Raw genomic sequence first — 16,918 nt, 5'->3', positions numbered from 1 at the left:
CGGTCAGGATCGGGGGACGAGGTCGCTCTCCCTGGAGAATGAACCCTAAAGTGCGTAGCCTGGGATTCCCTCCCTGGGGGTCCTGTCCCCCAACATTTCACGGGCCTTCTGGAGCTGCCTTCCAAGGAGGACAAACACGGCAACAAAAGACCCATTTCTGCACAAAAGTCCTTCTGGAAAGAAAAATAAGGAAAGGCAAGAATGGAGTCCAAACGCTCCCCAGTGCTGACTAAGCCTCTCCAACCCTGTTCTAAGTGGAGTGTGGTTTCTAAGTCAGGGAATGGAAGAGGCCCCACCCACACAGGCCATGGCCCCACAGGATGAAGCAGCAGCGTTTATTCAAGATACAACAGTGAGGGAATCCGGTCACGTTCCCTCCTCCCCAGAGAGGGCGCACCTTGACAAGTGATCCAGTAGAAATCTTTTAGACTCTGTAAGTTAAGTTCATAAAACCCACTCCCTTCACCCTGTCTCCCAGGGCCAGGCCTGGCCTCTGAGATGCACTGGCTTGGGGCGCCCTCAGGTGGCCGCATGGAAAAACCAGTCTGAGGCCAGCCTGGGGCTCTCAGACCTGGGCGGGATCTGTCCAGGCCACCTGTCCTTCGGCTTTGGGTCGCTGTCTCTTGGCAGATGGCCCGACACTTGGGGGTGGCCCAAGGACACCTCAGGAAGGTTCCTGCTCTACGGATGGCCCGATTAGCCAGAGGTTTCCAGGCCGTCTGTCCGCCTCCTAGAGATGGACTGGGGCCTTTAGACTTCGGTGGAGAACAGGATACTCTGTCTCTTGCTGTCCGGGGCAGGGATGGCCTCCAGCTGCAGGAAGTACAGCAGCACCTGGACCTGCCCGGGCAGAGTGGAGAAGAGGAGAGTGGCTCAGAGGGGGGCTCACAGCTGCTGGTGGGAGGTCTTTGGGGCCCAAGCCTCCAAGTCCATCTCAGGTGCTAGAAACCCCTGCTGGTGACATGAACCCCTTACAGTGAGACAAGGCATGACTTGGGGCAGGGGTGGTTATTTATTTTAGAGATGCACAGGGGCTTGCTCTGTCCCCCAGGCTGGAGTACAGCGGCTCCATCATGGGTCACTGCAGCCTCTAACTCCTGGGCTCAAGCAATCCTCCTGTGCCAGCCTCCCAGATACCTAGGATTACAGGTGTGTGCCACAATGCCTGGCTAATTTTTCTTTTTATTTCTTTCCAGAGACGGAGTTTGCCACATTTCCCAGATTGGTCTCAAACACCTGGGATTGGGTATCCTGCCTTGGCCTCCCAAAGTGCTGGGATTACAGGCATGAGCTGCCACACCCAAACACTTAAGGTAGTTTTAAGCCCCCAGCAAAGTGTACTAGCAGGACCAGGAGGTGGCCTGGGCCCCCACTATCACTCCCATCCATGCAGACCTAGGCAAGTCCCTCTCTGAATGGCGGCCACACCACATACAATGCAAGGAGGAAGATGGGCAGGACTGGGGGTGGGGCAGGCAGAGGCCACCTCTGGCAGGTCAGGGTTGCCTGGGCTGGAGCCTATCTTCCCATACCTGGGACATGACCTCCAAGGACCAGCTGTCGGTCATGGTGATGGGCTGGCTGGGGTTGGCAGGGAGCTTGCTCTCCTTCTCTGAGGGCCGGAGCAGCGTGGGGCCAAAGACCGTGGCGAGGTTGTGCAGGGACATCTTATTGACGGCCTCCTTCTCTGCCACCCTGTAGAGGACCAAAGCAGAGGGTGCTGTTTCAATGCCACCACCAGGAGAGAGGAAGAGGGGCTGGGCCGTGCTGGAGTCCTGAGGGAGGGAGTGACCTCGACCCTGGCTGTGCTGCAAGCTGACTCCAGCCCTGGTACTTCTGGGTCTCAGTGGCCCAGGACAAGGGGCCAACTCTGGGCTGGTGAGGGGGTCTCCTCTATGATGTGACTCGGAGGGAAGAGGGGACTCCAAGTGCTCTGCTGGCCATGGCCAAAGCTCTGAGCTCATTTTTAAGGCCACAGGCAGAGGGACGAGGATGGCAAAGAAGAGAGGCTGGGGCAGGGGTGGCAGTGGTACTAGTCGCCAGAGACAGTGAGTGACTGCCAACAGGGGTCAGGGGAAAAGGTCTTCGGTGTTGGGGGTCTAGCAGGAGCAGAGGGGCACCCCGTGGCCTGGGGACCTGGAGCCCTGGGCTGCCACGGGAGAGCTGGGCTACCTTTTCAGGTGGTCCAGAAGGAAAAGGAAGGTGAGCAGGTTGGCCTCCGGCAGGGACAGCAGCAGGTTGAGCATGCAGCTCTCCTTTGCAACCGGGTCTGAAAGAGCTGCAGGAGGCGGTGGGTTACTCCTCCGGGTCACAACGAGCCAGAGACCTCTCCTGAGGTGGTCACATGGAGCACCTGGGGCTTGTGTCCCTGCACAGCCCAGGCTCATCATCATCCTCAGTCTCACAGCTCTGGCCCCCAGTGAGGATCATGTGAGGGGCGCTGGTGTGGGGCCACCTGAACGCCTTTTCTCTACCTCACACGGGTCAGCAGCACCCGGCGAACAGCAGCAGGAGGAGCCGCGAGAGCAGCCGCTCATGGGCAGAGCCGCCCTTGGACAACTCCTGCCACCACCCCCTTCCCAGGGGAGCCCAGGCAGGGGAGGCTCGGCGTGGAATGAAACAGGGGAGTGAGGGACACAAGGAGGTGGGAAGTGGGAGGCCCCAGCCCCACCAAGTACGCAGAGACCCCCTTGTCGTCCTGGACACCACAGGGGCACCTGCAGGCTGGGAGAACAGGTCCTGGATGGGCCTGGGAGGCAGACCTGCCCTAAGGGTGATGCAGAGGCTATAGGTGCTGCACGTGCCAGCGCCCACTTTAGACATCAGCCTCCAGGTTGACTAAGGGTCAGGCCGTGTTGGAACCCATGTTCGACTGGGCCAGGACCCGTGCTTCAGCCCTGGTCTGCAGGAAGGACAGCAGACTTCAGGACCCCACATCATGGCAGTGCTGACTATTTCAGCCTCTTGGTCTCCTTGAGGAATGGGGATGGGGAGCCCTCTGGGGATGGGCAAGGCCTTCCAGGACAGGCTCGGTTCTGGTCCCCTGCTTTCTGAGGTTGGGTTAAAACTCCGACCATGGCAGAGGGGGCACAGCTCAGGTTCCCACACCTCACTTTTCACAGCCTCCAAGGGCAGCAGTGCATGTGGAGGAGACGTCTCCCACGAGGCCAAGGCCTCCAGTGCTCACCAATGCCCTCTGCGAAGTTGGGGTAGAACTCGTCAGTGAAGAGGGGCTCGGGCAGCTCACGGAAGTACAACTTCAGCATGCCTGCGATGGCGTTCACGTCCATCTCGCTCATCATCACCGACACGTCCTTGTTATCTGGGGAGAGCACAGAAATGACGCGGCCTCCTTGAGGATCCCGAGTGAGTCACTCGCCATCCCTGCCTTGGCTAAAGCACCGTCCCTGCCACACTGACCACTGTGCGGGTCCCTCCCAGGCTTTGAGCAGCTCATCCGACTCCTCCCAAGAGCTGTGCATGGTTCTGTGTCTGCAGAGTTGATGGGGGTGCGTGGGCATTCCCATTCCTCTCCCCTGCTTGGCCCCAAGTGATGTCCAGGAGGAGGCCAGTGTGGCAGGACACAGTGCCTGCATGGGGATTGGGTGGCTCTGCCCTGTACATAGCAACCACTCCTGCACCAGTGTCTTCTGATAGCAGGAAGGCTGTGGGAGAATCTGCTTGGTTTCAGTGTTTGAACCTGTGTCTTCCCTTTGGACCCAATTGGCCATTGGTGCTTACATCCTCACCATAGGCCAGGTCCATTCTGGGCCCCCAGAGGGAGCTGAAACTACCACAGGGCCCTCCCAGGGATGCTGGGCATTCTAGGGGTCCTGGTCAGGGTGGGTGGTGTGTGCCCCAAAGAAGGGTCTGCAGGCATAAAATCCTATTGCTTTGAAGATGCTGGGAGGGACCCTCTGGGGTCTCGGTGCCCTCCCCTGGCATTTGTGACAGTTCCGGGTCCTTCAAAGCCTGTGAGGGTTGGTGAGATGGAGGCGGAGATGCTGCAGCCCAGCCTGGGCTGAATTTCATCAGTGCCCTCTGCCCGCCGCATCCTCACACAGGGCAGTGGACAGACCCCACTGAGTCTTGGGCTTCCACCTCCTGTCCACCCCCAAGGCAGGAAGGCCAAGGCCCGGCAGAAGCCCCTGGTCTACCCCAGCAAGTGGCATGCGTGGCTAGGATGGTTTAAAAACTGGCTTCTACAGAGGCTTTTTCTACAACTCTTGTCTTCTCTTTTTTAAAAATAATAACACAGTAAATGAAGAAAAGACACAGAGAAGGATGTGACATGCCTGGGCCATGGAGCGCTCTGAGATCTCATCGCGGACACCACTGCCCACACCTCCATTCTGTCCTCCCCAGGCCAACACTCACTGACGTCGAAGGCTGCCTTCAGTGCCTGGATGTCCGTGGCCACTCCGGACACGCGGTAGATGCCCACCTCCTCCATGCCTCGGCGCTCGATCTCCTCCACACACTGGCGCACGATATAGGGCACCTTGGACCTCTCTCTCCTGCGGGAGGAGGGAATGTTCTCAGTGTCCTGACAGCCCTGCTTGGGCCATAACACAGGAGACCTGCCCTCTATCTGCACACCCGGAGGTGGGGTGAGGATGGTGACGAAGGTGCCCAGGTCTGGGGCTGCACACAGGTCTGCATGCCTGTCCTCCCTCTGCAAGCTCTGTCCTCATTGCATGTACTTTCTCAGGACATTTCAAGCGGCCAGAACCCCTGGAAGTCACACATGATCTTTGCAGGAAGGTCTGGAGGCCTGTCTAAGTAAAGTCAGCACAGGAAGGGCATCTGACAGATTCCAGGCCTGGGGTTAGCAGCCTGTGCCCCAAGCTGGGAGATCAGACCCGGTGTTGGTCCTGCCACCCACGTGCTGTGTGAGAGGAGAATCCCTGATCCCTGCCCTGGGCCTGGGCCTTAACACACATCCGACGAATGAATGAAGGGTTGCCTCAGCACCAGTGCTCCAAGTCCTGCGATGCTAAGTGCTTTTCTCCTCTGAGTCTTAGCAATGGACAATTCCAATACCACCACACAGGACACTAGAGTAAGAATACTTCAAAGTTAGTGCTGTGCTGAGGCCTTAACTTTTGTTTTGCAACTAGATTTACCAGCACATCAAAACTGCTTCTCAAGCACCCTCATTAGCAGTGGTTATTTGGGGGAACTGCTGATGGAGTCCTCGCTGCTCATGCCCAGAGCCCTCCCAGAGTGCTACACAAGTGGCTTCCATGCAGCTGGGGGTGGGGCGTGGTGTTTAGACACAGAAAGGAGTCCAGGGTATGACTGATGGAGGCCCTGGCCCACGTGACCAGCAAGGTCAGGGGCCCAGCCGGATTCCATCCTGGGGAAGCAAATGAATTCTCAGAGGAGGTGGTCTGTGTCTGCAAGAACTGCTCTCAAACCAACAAACAGGCTTCTCTTGGCAACTGACTCGTGACAAAGGGGCAGGGGTTATGGCCATTCAACAGGAATCTGGGACCATGATAAATTCCAAGCAAGGGCAGAAAACCCTGCACTTGGGCAGTTCCTGGAGCCAGCCTACTGCTTCCAAGCAAGGCGGCAAGGACATTCCTGAGCTGGTTTGGAGGAAACACAGGAGGCAGCTGAACACACCAAGTGTTCCCTGGGGCCTGACCTCACCGTGCAGCGGCCACGCACAGAGAGGAGAGACCCACACATGCTCTTTTCTGCAGAAACAGCTGAAGGGACAGGCGCCCTCAGTGCATGAGCCCAAGCCCCTCCCCACTCACTTGGTGACCACAGCAATCTTGACTCCGAAGACCCCTGTCTGTTTTCGGGATGGCATCCTCTTCAAGCTGAACTCCCTGCTGTTGAACTTGACCGAGAGCTTTACTTCAATCTATAGTGGGGAGAAGGGGTACAGTCCTCTAATCCTTCTGGTCCTCATAGCCCAAGGTCCCAAGGGCCCCTGGGAGTTTCATCAAATATTTCCACCCCCCAAGGCATGCAGAGGTCTCAGCATGAGGTGGAGTCGCCCCTCGGGGAAGCCCCTAGTCTACTTCAGGAAGAGCCAGGATTGTTGAAGATGGTGTAAAGGACTGGCTTCTGCAGAACCATCTCCTAAAATCCCCGCTGCTTCTCTTGCTTGCTTGCTTTTTTTTAGATATAGGAGCTTGCTATGTTGCCCAGGCTGTAATCAAACTCTTGGGTTCCAGTGATTCTCCTGTCTCAGACTCCAGAGTAGCTGAGATTATAGGTGCACTGTGCCCGGCTTTCTCTTTCTTAGTAACAATTAAAAATTAAGTGGGAAAGACTAACAATAATATAAGAAAAAGCCAAGAATCTCAAATATTAACATTTTACCATTTATACCCAGGCCTTTTTGGGTGTGTCATTAACTTTTAAGGTCTAAACCTTTCTAGGGTACCTAAAGACAAATCAGGGGTCTCCATTTCTACGGGCAGCCCCCAGGTCCCCAAGTGGAGGCCCCACCTGTCCTGGTGGTGCCATGAGACCTTTGTTTGAGGAGGGATGCTCAGGGCCTGACTGGCAACTGCATCCCAGCCAGTGAATGACGATTCCCATGCATGGTGATTCTGCTCTTCGGGGGCCCTCCCTCCTCCAGCCAGGCTCCCTCTCAGATGCCGCCTCAGGCTCAGCCACCTCTGACTGATTTGAAATGAACAGAGGCCACCCTATCCTTCTGGGGGAAGTGGGCACCAGGAGAGTCCCACAGACACGTACCCCATTCATGGCGATGACGGTGCGCTGCCAGTCTCTGTCCTGCAGGGCTTGTGGGTCCAGCTGAAAGCAAGGAGTCATGATTGGCAGAGGCCCTGGGGTCTGTTCAGAGGCCCCACGGGGCAGCAGCCCACGCCCGCCACTTCTCCAGCCCTTAGTCAGAGGCAGAGCCTGACCGAGGCCAGCACCTCCATCCAGAGGCCGAGAGGTAGAGTAAGGAGGGGCCTGCCGGACACCCCTGGAATCCAGGGCCCCACTGCTCCCAGAGCCCTGCTGCCTGGGGTCCCCACCCCCTCCTCCCTCTGCCCCTCCCAGTTGGGAGTTGATGTGTAGGCTGGAAGGCTCTCTCCATCCGGCTCCCATCACCACGGGTGCTATGTGGAGCTCAGTGAAAGGCGAGCTGTTCAGAAGTAACTTCAGTAACAACTCCTGGGGGCCTGGCATCCATAGCTGCTGTCTGGGGAACTGTGGAAACTGTTCTCCCCCTGCACCACGAACAGCTTGTGGCGGGAGGAGCCTGCAGGCCACACCAGTCCCATGGTTCAGAATCAGGCCCAGAAGGACCCAGAACCAAGCCCTAAATCAAGCAGCTGATGAGGGGGCTGGGAGGAAGCCCCTGTGACCCCTCTAACTTCTACCCCCACCCAGCACTATCCAGACAGCTAGCCTGCAGGAGCTTGTCCTTAATGTCACCTGAACACAGTCTGTGCTGGTATGAAACACCTTGACTGTCATGACCAAGCCACATGTCCCCTGTCCGTGAAGGCTCTGTCTCCCGTTTTATGGGGAGCACAAGTTCTATGTCAGCGATTCCTGGGTATGCCGAGACCACTGGCTGGGCTGCGTGAATGAGCAGTACCATCTTGTTAAAAATACACCTCCCTGGCCAGGTGCGGTGGCTTACGCCTGTAATCCCAGCACTTTGAGAGGCCGAGGCAGGCAGATCATGAGGTCGGGAGTTCGAGACCGGTCTGACTAACATGGTGAAACCCTGTCTCTACTAAAAATACAAAAAATTAGCTGGGCGTGGTGGTGGGCGCCTGTAGTCCCAGCTATTCGGGAGGCTGAGGCAGGAGAATGGTGTGAACTCGGGAGGTGGAGGTTGCAGTGAGCCAAGATTGCACCACTGCACTCCAGCCTGGGCGACACAGCAAGACTCCGTCTCAAAAACAAAAACAACACCTCCCTGGGTTCCACCTGCAGAGAACTGGACTCATAATCTGAGTGGGACCTGGGATTTGCACAACTAGAAATCCCAGGTAGTTCTGGAGTGAAGCCAGGTCACGGAGCCACCGTCTGACTCCATAGAAGGTCACGGCATCTGACCTTGTGTTTCCATCCCTTGATTCAGGTGATGGTTCATTTCAGCCACAAGGCAAGCTGCCTAAGAGCAGGGACCACGCCTCATGATGTCTGCACACATTCACATGTGTGCACATACACATACACACGACGGTGCTGAGCACAGCGCCAGGCCTAGAGAGGGGCTGAGGACAGGCATCATTTCTGCTGCAAGGGACCCTAGAGGCCACAGCCACCTGAGCCTTCTGCAGGTGAAGTGGCCAGAAAATAAGGAGAAGCTCTGGAGCAGGTCAAGGAGCCCAGCCAGCTGCCCCTACTTCACAGGTGTGTGCACCTGGGCCTCCCTCCCTGCATCTGCTCAGCACGAAGGCTCACCACAGGCACACCTGGGGGGTGACCCCTCCTCACATCCCCTTCTAGGTCCTACTGGTTAACGTTTCCCAAGGATCTGAAATGTGCAGCCAGAGTGGCACAGAGAAGCAAAGGGTGGCAGGACGTCTCCCACCAGGGGCTATGTGGTCACAGGCTGTCATTCTGCATCTGGCCCTGAAGGTTGTCAGAGGCCACACTCCAGGCCTCAGGGACCCCACCCTGAGAAGCAGCATCTGTGAGCAGGGAGCGGTCAGTCAGAACCACACACAAAAAGGAATCTCTCAAGTGGCACTTTCCCCCAGAGTGAACCCTAAGCAGAGGCAGGAGAGGATAACATGAGGGATGCGGACAGAGTGTGCTTTCTCTGGAAAGGGAGAGTTTAATACCACTGCTGGGAGCTTTAAAAAACTGAAACCCTGCCTGTAATATCAGCACTTTGACAGGCCGAAGCAGGAGGATCACTTGAGCCCATGAGTTTAAGACCAGCCTGGGCAATATAGTGAGACCTTGTCTCTATAAAAAAAAATTTTTCAAAAGCATTAGCCAAGCATGGTGGCATGTGCCTGTAGTCCCAGCTACTCGGGAGGCTGAGGTGGGGGCAACACTCGAGGCTAGAAGGTGGAGACTGCTGTGAGCCACAATCATGCCATTGCACTCCAGCCTGCGCAACAGAGTGAGAGACCCTGGCTCTACTAACCAACCAAGTAACTGGAAACACAGAAACATGTTAAGCAGGAGACATTCTTCCCTTTCCTTCAAAGAACAGCCATCACTGGGCCCCTCTCCCCTTGAAAACCCAGAACAGGCAGAAGCTGCTAACAAGCAACCCAGAGTCCAGGTAAGAAGAGACAGAAAGAGAAGCTGTCCCGGTATCAGGCGGCTGCCCCTGAAAGCCCCCCCTGGAACCACCGTCCACATGCTGGCCCACCTTGCCCTTGCACACCAGGTTTCGGATGTGGGTCCACAGGGCGGTGCTGCGAGCACACAGGTGCCTTTCAGCAGAGGCCGCTTGGCTCCAGACTACCCGGCTGGGGTGGAAGTACCGAAGGAGGCCCCGCATCACGGCTGGGGTGGATGGCAACTCTCGCATGCTTGGCTTTGCTGCTCTGGGAAGCTGGTGGTGCTAAACGAGAGCTTCCAGCCTCCACGGCCTTTTGACCGGGCTTTGAGGGAAACCCCACCCCGCAGTCTGGCTGGCCAAGGTTAAAGCTTCCCATCACCTCTGGGTTCCACTTTTTTGTCTGTGTGTGGGAAGAACACCCTCCCACCCCAGCCTGTTGGTTACGGGAATTTCCAACATGTCTCCATCTCCTCTAAAGCCCAGAAAAGCTGAGCTTCCTTCTCAAGTGGCTAGTTTCCTGTTGCCCAAGTTTGGAGACTGAGTAAAGTATGACTGGTCAGCCTGCCTTGTGCTGGAAGCAATCTAGACTGTCCAGAATCTGCACCACTCCCAGCAGGTAACCCCAATAATCACATGCAGTGCCTCTGATGGACCCAGGGTGGAGGACACCCTGCTCAGGTCCTGCTCCCCCAGAGCTAGCTGGCTGAGCAATGTGCAGCCCTGGGCGGGGCCCCAGCCAGCGTCCACTCCCCAGCACTGGTGGTGTCCAGCGCCCACCCCAACCTGGCACTGATGCTGCCAGCAGGGCTCTGTGACTCCCAGTGACTGAAGACCAGGGTGTTGGCCTCCAGGCACTGGCTCTCACAGCGGTCCTGACTGGCAGCTCCAGTGGGAAAGGCTGTCCCAAGGCTGGCTCTATTCCAAAGAACAGAGTGTGCTCCGCAGAGCGGAAGCCATATAAAGAATAGCATGATAATGAGGCCTGTGCCTCAGCTCAGCCAACCCCAAACATTGCTCAATGAGAGCTGGTACGCTCTCTCGTGCAGTTATTTAAAGCACCAGAGAAGTAAACAAGCAAAAGACTGGAGTTTGGAAAAACAGATGACCAAGGGGGAAACAGTTTTCCCTTAAGGGAAAAACTGAGGCACTCCGGATGCTGTCCAGGGTCCCCCTGGGTTGCAAGGTCTTGGTGAGGAATATGCCTGCTGCCTGGCCGGGGACTGGGCAGGCGGGGGCCTGTCTGCTCACACGCAGTGGTCTCAGGAGGATGGACCAGGTCGCTGCTCATCTCCCCCTGGGCTGGGTAAGGCAGGAGCCTTGAAAGAATGACTACGGTCAGCGGGCCTGGCAGATGGTGGCCTGGAGGTCTGCCTAGAAAACTACCGTGCACATCCATCCCAGGGAAGTGGTGGGGTGGGGGCTGAGGGAGGCCGAAGCCCAACTGGGGCAGGTGTTGCGTGCTGCCCTGAAGCGTCACTGACCACCTTGCATGGTGGCTCTGCTGGGGGCCCAGCACTGCTCTGCTTGCTTTGTAGTCAGTGTGGCTGGACTGAGTCACCAATGGGCAGCCAGAGGACATCCTCTCGCCCACCCTCAGCAGGGGCAGGGAGGGGGCTATGAGTAAACCATCCAAAGGAGGAAATGCTCGTTCACTTTGCTCCTTGTAGACAACAACTTCCTCCACGTCCATCGTCACCAGCCTGGATGGTCCAGCAGGGCATCCCCAGTTGGCCCCTGTCTGGGCCCCATGTGTCTGCACTATAACCTACTCCCGGGGGTGGGTCTTTGCTGAGACCACCAGAGAACCTCTGTGTTCACCAAGAGAGAGATCACAGGCCTCCTGCTGTGGTGTACGACCACAATCTGCTCTCCTGAGATCCATCCTACACTTTTTTTTTTTTTTTTTTTTAAGACGGAGTCTCACTCTGTTGCCCAGGCTGGACTGCAGTGGCGAGATCTCGGCTGACTGCAACCTCCGCCTCCTGGCTTCAAACCATTCTCTTGCCTCAGCCCCTGAGGAGCTGGGATTACAGGCACCTGCCACCATGCCCGGTTAATTTTTGTATTTTTAAGTAGAGACGGGGTTTCACCATGTTGGTTAGGCTGGTCTTGAACTCCTGACCTAAAGCAATCCACCCACCTCAGCCTCCTAAAGTGCTGGGATTACAGGCGTGAGCCACCGCGCCTGGCCTCTATCCCACTTTTAACTCTTTGCTGCTCTTCTCTGATCCCAACCAGTCTCTAACATCACTTTAAAAGGAACACAGCCTTCTCCCTTAGGATACACTATAACTTGCATCGGTGAGGATGTGGAGATATGGGCTTTCATACGTGGCCACTGGGGATGTAAGATGGTGCAGCTATTCCAGACAACATAGGGCAGTTCCCCAAATAGTCACCTTGTTGAACGGCCCAGCAATCTTACTAGGTGTTTACTCAATGAATGAAAACATACGTCCATGTAGAGACTGGTACCAAGGACATGTTCATGGCTGCATCAACCTTAACAGCCCAAACTAGAAATGATCCAAGTGTCTGTCAAATAGTAAATGCAGAAATAAAAACATGTTATATGTATGCAGTGGAAAATTATTGTCATAAAAAGGAATGAAACAATGCTACCACATGAATAAACCTCAAAAACATAACCGGTAAGTGGAGGAAATCAGTCAAAAAAGCCCACTCTAGTATGATTCCATGTTTATGAAATGTGAAGAATGGGCAATTCTCTAAAGACAAAAAGCAGATCGGCTTGGGTCTGGGAGTGGCTATAACTGGGAACGGGCTGGGCACAGTGGCTCACACCTGTAATCTCAGCACTTTGGGAGGCTGAGGCAGGAGGATCACTTGAGCCTAGGAATTTGAGACCAGCTTGGGCAGCATAGCGAGACCTTGTCTCAAAAAAAAAAAAAAAAAAATTAGCCTGGCATGGTGGCGCATGCCTGTGGTCCCAGCTACTTGAGAGGCTAAGGTGGGAAGAGCACTTGAGCCTGGGACATCAAGGTTGTGCTGAGTGTGGCCACTGCACTCCACAACCTGGGCAACAGAGCAAGACCCTGTCTCAAAAAAAAAAAAAAAAAAAAAAAAAAAAAAAAAAAGGGCAACAAGGAAATTGGGGTGATGGAAATATTCTAAAACTGGATTGTTGGTAAAAGTTGTACAGCTCTATAAATTTACTATAAAATCATTCAGTTATAAAAACGGATGCATTTCATGGTACAAAAGTTACAGAAAAATACAGGGTCCAAAAGTGGCTCTCAACAGAGCAAGGACCTGTGTCACTGTCCATGTTGATGGCGGTGTGCTTCTTCAAAAAGAATCCCGTGGAATCTGTGTAAGAATTTGCTCATGTGATCTTACATTTTCATGATGTTTACATCTTCAAATCTTCCCCAAATATTTGTTCAAAACAAACATCACTCATTTTGTGTTCCTGCCGCAAGAGACCCCCTGGGGCCTGCTCCTCTCCAAGTCTGTTTAAGAGGCTACATAAGTTTCTCTCCTATTGGTGCCTCTGCCACATGGACCATGCATGTCTCATTCATCTTGGAATGCCCCCCCCAGGCACATCACAGACCCCCCTGCACGGGTGAATGGCTGTGTGGACGAGACCTACATGGCCCTCAGATAACCCTTGAAATACAAATGGGGATTCTCGGTGCCTTCATGACGGTATCCGCCTTACCTGACCATACCTCCTCCGACTCCCATCACGTCCCCTGTGACGTGATCTTTATTTTGGCTTATGTTTGTCTCTGCTGCTGGAAGGTAAACGTGGAGGACAGGGCTTTGTCCAGTTCATTCTCTGTGGTATCTCCAGTATCCAGACAGACATAAAACATACATCTATAAGTTATTTAATACATTGTTTAATGGATCTAGAGTTTATATATATATAGTAAAATATATATTGGCACAAAGCAAGTACTGTTACATGCACTGGAAATTGCTGAGCCAGGCACCTGCCCTCTCACAGGTGAAATAAATTGGGGTGGCGGGGCCATGCAGCCTTGACGGTTGAGTGACTTATGCTCTCACGGGTCGGGGTCAGCATTTGCTGCTGTTCTCATCCTTATTTGTCGTTTGTGAGGAGGCGATGGAGCAGGCACTATCTGGCTCAGCCCCTGGTCCCTGGGTCAGTGGGAGTGATGGGTGGGAACCATGGCTAGACAGGAAGGAATCTGATCGCTGTGTGAAGGGCATTCATGACTCATGCCAAGTAGGTGGCGGCTGCCCTGGTCCCTGGAGTTCCAGGCTCCCAGCTGGGGGGCTTGTTTGTGGGATCCCAGGAGGAAAGAAGTCGGAGGAGTGGCGGTGACTATGCCATTGGCGCTCTGCGACACCAGCCTGGCCTCTTTTTCTCCCCCATGGACACTGTTTTCTGCACAGGGATACCTGAGAGAGGATGTGCATGACTCCAGATCCCAGCCTTTTTGAATCTGGGCTTTTCCCAGTGACACCAGGTGCCTTCTGTGCTGTACCGCGTGGGAGGCGCTTGGCTCTCTGCAGCCAGCTACAGGGGCCTACAGCCCCCACCCTGCTTATGCACCCTGACTCAGAAGTTGAGTAGAGAGACCCTCCCGTGAGGTGAGGCAGTTGTAGCAGGTAGAGAAGCCGCAGCACCCCAGGAGTGTCCAGATCCAACCATGAGGGCAGAGGTCCCTGGCAGGCCTCAAGAGCAGGGGTCTGGGATGGAAAGGAGTCCTCAGCAAAGCTGCTCATGTGCCTGTCTGTGGGCAGCAGGAGTCGGGATCTTCTGGGCTGGGGGCTTGGCCCAGTCTGGTTTTTTGCTCCCCTTAATGGTGCTGATGAGCTGGGTTTAGGAACCACTTGCCCGAGTCTCAGATTTTGGCTCCTGTTCTTCAAATGCCTGTCCTGGATGACTTGCCAGGTCCCCACCTCCCTTCTTGCACGATAGAGGCTCCATGAGGGCGGGGGTGGTGGTGGTGGGGGCTCTAGAAATTGGGATGGGTGACCTGCTTTGTTCAGAGCCACGAGCCAGAAAGGCAAGGGGACACACAGTACAGCAGGGACAAAGCTGTGGTGGTGCCCACAGTCCAGAAAAGAGCCACTGACAGCACGAATTGAAGTCCTTGTGTGTGGGCAGGTGCAAGAGGACCCAAGTTGGGTGTCCCTTCCAAGGCAGCCCCGGGCCTGAATGAGCCATTTGAGTGAGAGAGGCCATCCTGGTCCATCCTCAAGATTCCAGGAACCTGCTGTGCCACCCTAGTCATGGAAGGCTTCCTGTGTGCCATGCCTGGGGGGGTCCCCAAGAACGAGAAGACCCCTCTCCCCAGCCTTCATGGTCTAGATCAGAGAAGCTGGAAAGGAAGGATGTGGCAAATGTGCCAAGAGCCAGGGCAGGCTTTGGCCCAGATTGACTGGTGGCTCAGATGGCACGGTTACTTGGGAAGTGAGGTCACGGGACAGAGAAGCCTTCACAGAGCAGGGGACATTGAGTCTGTATCTTCAGGGAGGGATTTTTCAAGGTGAAGGCATCAACATCCATCCAAGATTCATGGGACGGGGTATGGGACACATTGCTGGAGGGCTGGTCTAGTCTGCAGCCTAGCCGAGTGCGGCGTGACAGGGACAGGGGCCCAGAGACACAGTCCCAGTGCTCCTGCACATCCTGGGCCAGAGAGGGAGTCACCACAGTTGGCAGAGCCAGGGAAATTGGAGTCTTGCTGCCGTTAGGAATTTCTTCAGTTTTTTTCTGTCTTTTTTGAGACAGTCTCGCTCTGTCCCCCAGGCTGGAGTGTAGTGGCGCGATCCTGGCTCACTGCAATCTCAGCCTCCCGGGTTCAAGTGATTCTCCTACCTTGGCCTCTCGAGTAGCTAGGACTACAGGCATGCGCCATCGTGCCTGGCTAATGAGACGGGGTTTCACCATGTTGGTTGGGCCGGTCTTGAACTCGTGACGTCAAATGATCCGCCCTCCTCGGCCTCGTAAAGTGCTAGGATTACAGGTGCATCTCTTTTCACTTGCAAATTTTCTAGGTTGCTAAATCACGTTAGCCCTGTCTATTCTCCTTAGAGGGCAACATTCTATCAAGTCATAGACTTTTGTCTTCTCCCATTTCTCCTGCTCTATTTATGTGTCTTGCTGGGCTCACAGCTCATGTTCCAGTGGCGGCATCAGAGTTCATTTCTGTTGTTGCCAATGTTTTATGTGAGCCTCAGGGATGAGATGTGGACTGTGAGCCTCTGCTTCATTTGAAGCTGGTGCTCTGGCTGGCCGGCTGGAGTTTCCCAGACTTCTCCGCCAGCCTGGGTTATGTGGGCACCTGACTGGTACAAGCCAGCAGGTCTGACTGGGGCCCTCCTGGTGGCACCCTGGCAGCTGCTCTCAAGTCCCCACCACGCTGTGAGGTCCACCCATTTTTGGGCGGTCTCCCTGTTGAACTGCCCATTCTGCAGCAGCTGTTCCCCCCGAGAGCCCATGGACATGCCTGGCAACAGCTTGCGAATGCAAAGACGACACCAAGTCGGGTGGATCTTATGTCCATGTGCACAACAGCACTGACCATGCCAGCCTCAGACTGGAAAGAACCCAGGCGTCCACCTGCTGGTGAATGTCTGTCAATCCATACAATGGAATATTACTCAGCCTTCAAGAGCAAGGACATTCTGACACATTCTACAACATGGGTGAGCCTTGAGGACATGCTGCTAAGTGAAATAAACCAGACCCAAAAGACAAATGCTGTATGATTCCACTTACATGAGGTAGCTAGAGTAGTCAAATCCATAGAGGCAGAAAGTAGACTAGAGGTTAACAGGAGCTGGGGGCAGGGGGAATGGTGAGTTATTCTTTCTGCACCTGCCCTCCTGGGAGTTATTGTTTAATGGGTGTAGAGTTTCAGTTTGAGAGGATGAAAAAAAAGTTCTGGAGATGATGGTGGTGATGGTTGCACAACAATGTGAATGTGCCTGATGCCACTGAACTGCACACTTAAAAATACCTGGGACATTTTACATTGTGCATATTTTACAATTTTTTAAAAAAGGAATTACTTCTCAGCCTTCTGGCTAAGATAAAAAGGCTGCCCATGGCGCAGGGATGCAGGTGGGAGTCCAAACTCTGAACTCCCCGACCCCCTCACCATGAAGGCCCCGACCACCACGGGGCACATGCACAGCGTGGCGGAGAAGCCCCAGGCTTGGCTGGCTCCCGCCCCAGCCACCTCTGGGAATTTCAGCACCTTTATCTGTGAGAGGGCAGGTGCCTGGCTCAGCAATTTCCAGTGCATGTAACAGTACTTGCTTTGTGCCAATATATATTTTACTATATATATATACGTATATATATACACACACACACACATATATACACGTATATATATATATATACACACACGTATATATATACACACGTATACGTATATATATAAGTATATATATATAAACTCTAGATCCATTAAACAATGTATTAAATAACTTACAGATATAGATGTATGTTTTATGTCTGTCTGGATACTGGAGATACCACAGAGAATGAACTGGACAAAGCCCTGTCCTCCACATTTACTTTCCAGCAGCAGAGACAAGCCAAAATAAAGATCACGTCACAGAGGATGTGATGGGAGTTGGGCGACGTATGGTCAGGTAAGGCGGATACCGTCATGAAGGCACCGAGAATCCCCATTTGTATTTCAAGGATTATCTGAGGGCCATGTAGGT

At 54.4% G+C, this 16,918-nt stretch overlaps 1 protein-coding gene and 1 long non-coding RNA gene across 2 annotated transcripts in view; one reads left to right on the top strand and one right to left on the bottom strand.

The window, feature by feature from the left end:
• Positions 1-321: 321 nt before the first annotated feature.
• Positions 322-16,918, bottom strand: part of BCR (BCR activator of RhoGEF and GTPase) — a 137,048-nt gene continuing 120,451 nt past the window's right edge. The window contains exons 17-23 of the mRNA XM_032139425.2: positions 6,724-6,783; positions 5,769-5,878; positions 4,378-4,517; positions 3,188-3,322; positions 2,173-2,278; positions 1,533-1,695; positions 322-840 (exon numbers count right to left, since the gene is read on the bottom strand). Of these exons, the coding sequence (XP_031995316.1) occupies positions 751-840; positions 1,533-1,695; positions 2,173-2,278; positions 3,188-3,322; positions 4,378-4,517; positions 5,769-5,878; positions 6,724-6,783 (804 nt within the window). The 3' untranslated portion in view covers positions 322-750. The remainder of the gene's footprint in view (positions 841-1,532; positions 1,696-2,172; positions 2,279-3,187; positions 3,323-4,377; positions 4,518-5,768; positions 5,879-6,723; positions 6,784-16,918) is intronic.
• On the top strand, positions 1,816-4,393 carry LOC131381949 (uncharacterized). The gene is made up of 3 exons (XR_009211027.1): positions 1,816-1,830; positions 3,123-3,366; positions 4,259-4,393. It is a non-coding gene; the product is annotated as an uncharacterized LOC131381949 (long non-coding RNA).

Source organism: Hylobates moloch, unplaced genomic scaffold, assembly GCF_009828535.3.
Source record: "Hylobates moloch isolate HMO894 unplaced genomic scaffold, HMol_V3 SCAFFOLD_19, whole genome shotgun sequence".
In the NCBI taxonomy this organism is placed as follows: Eukaryota; Metazoa; Chordata; class Mammalia; order Primates; family Hylobatidae; genus Hylobates; species Hylobates moloch.
The sequence above is the reverse complement of the archived record's forward strand: the minus strand, read 5'-3'. Positions and strand labels throughout refer to the sequence as shown.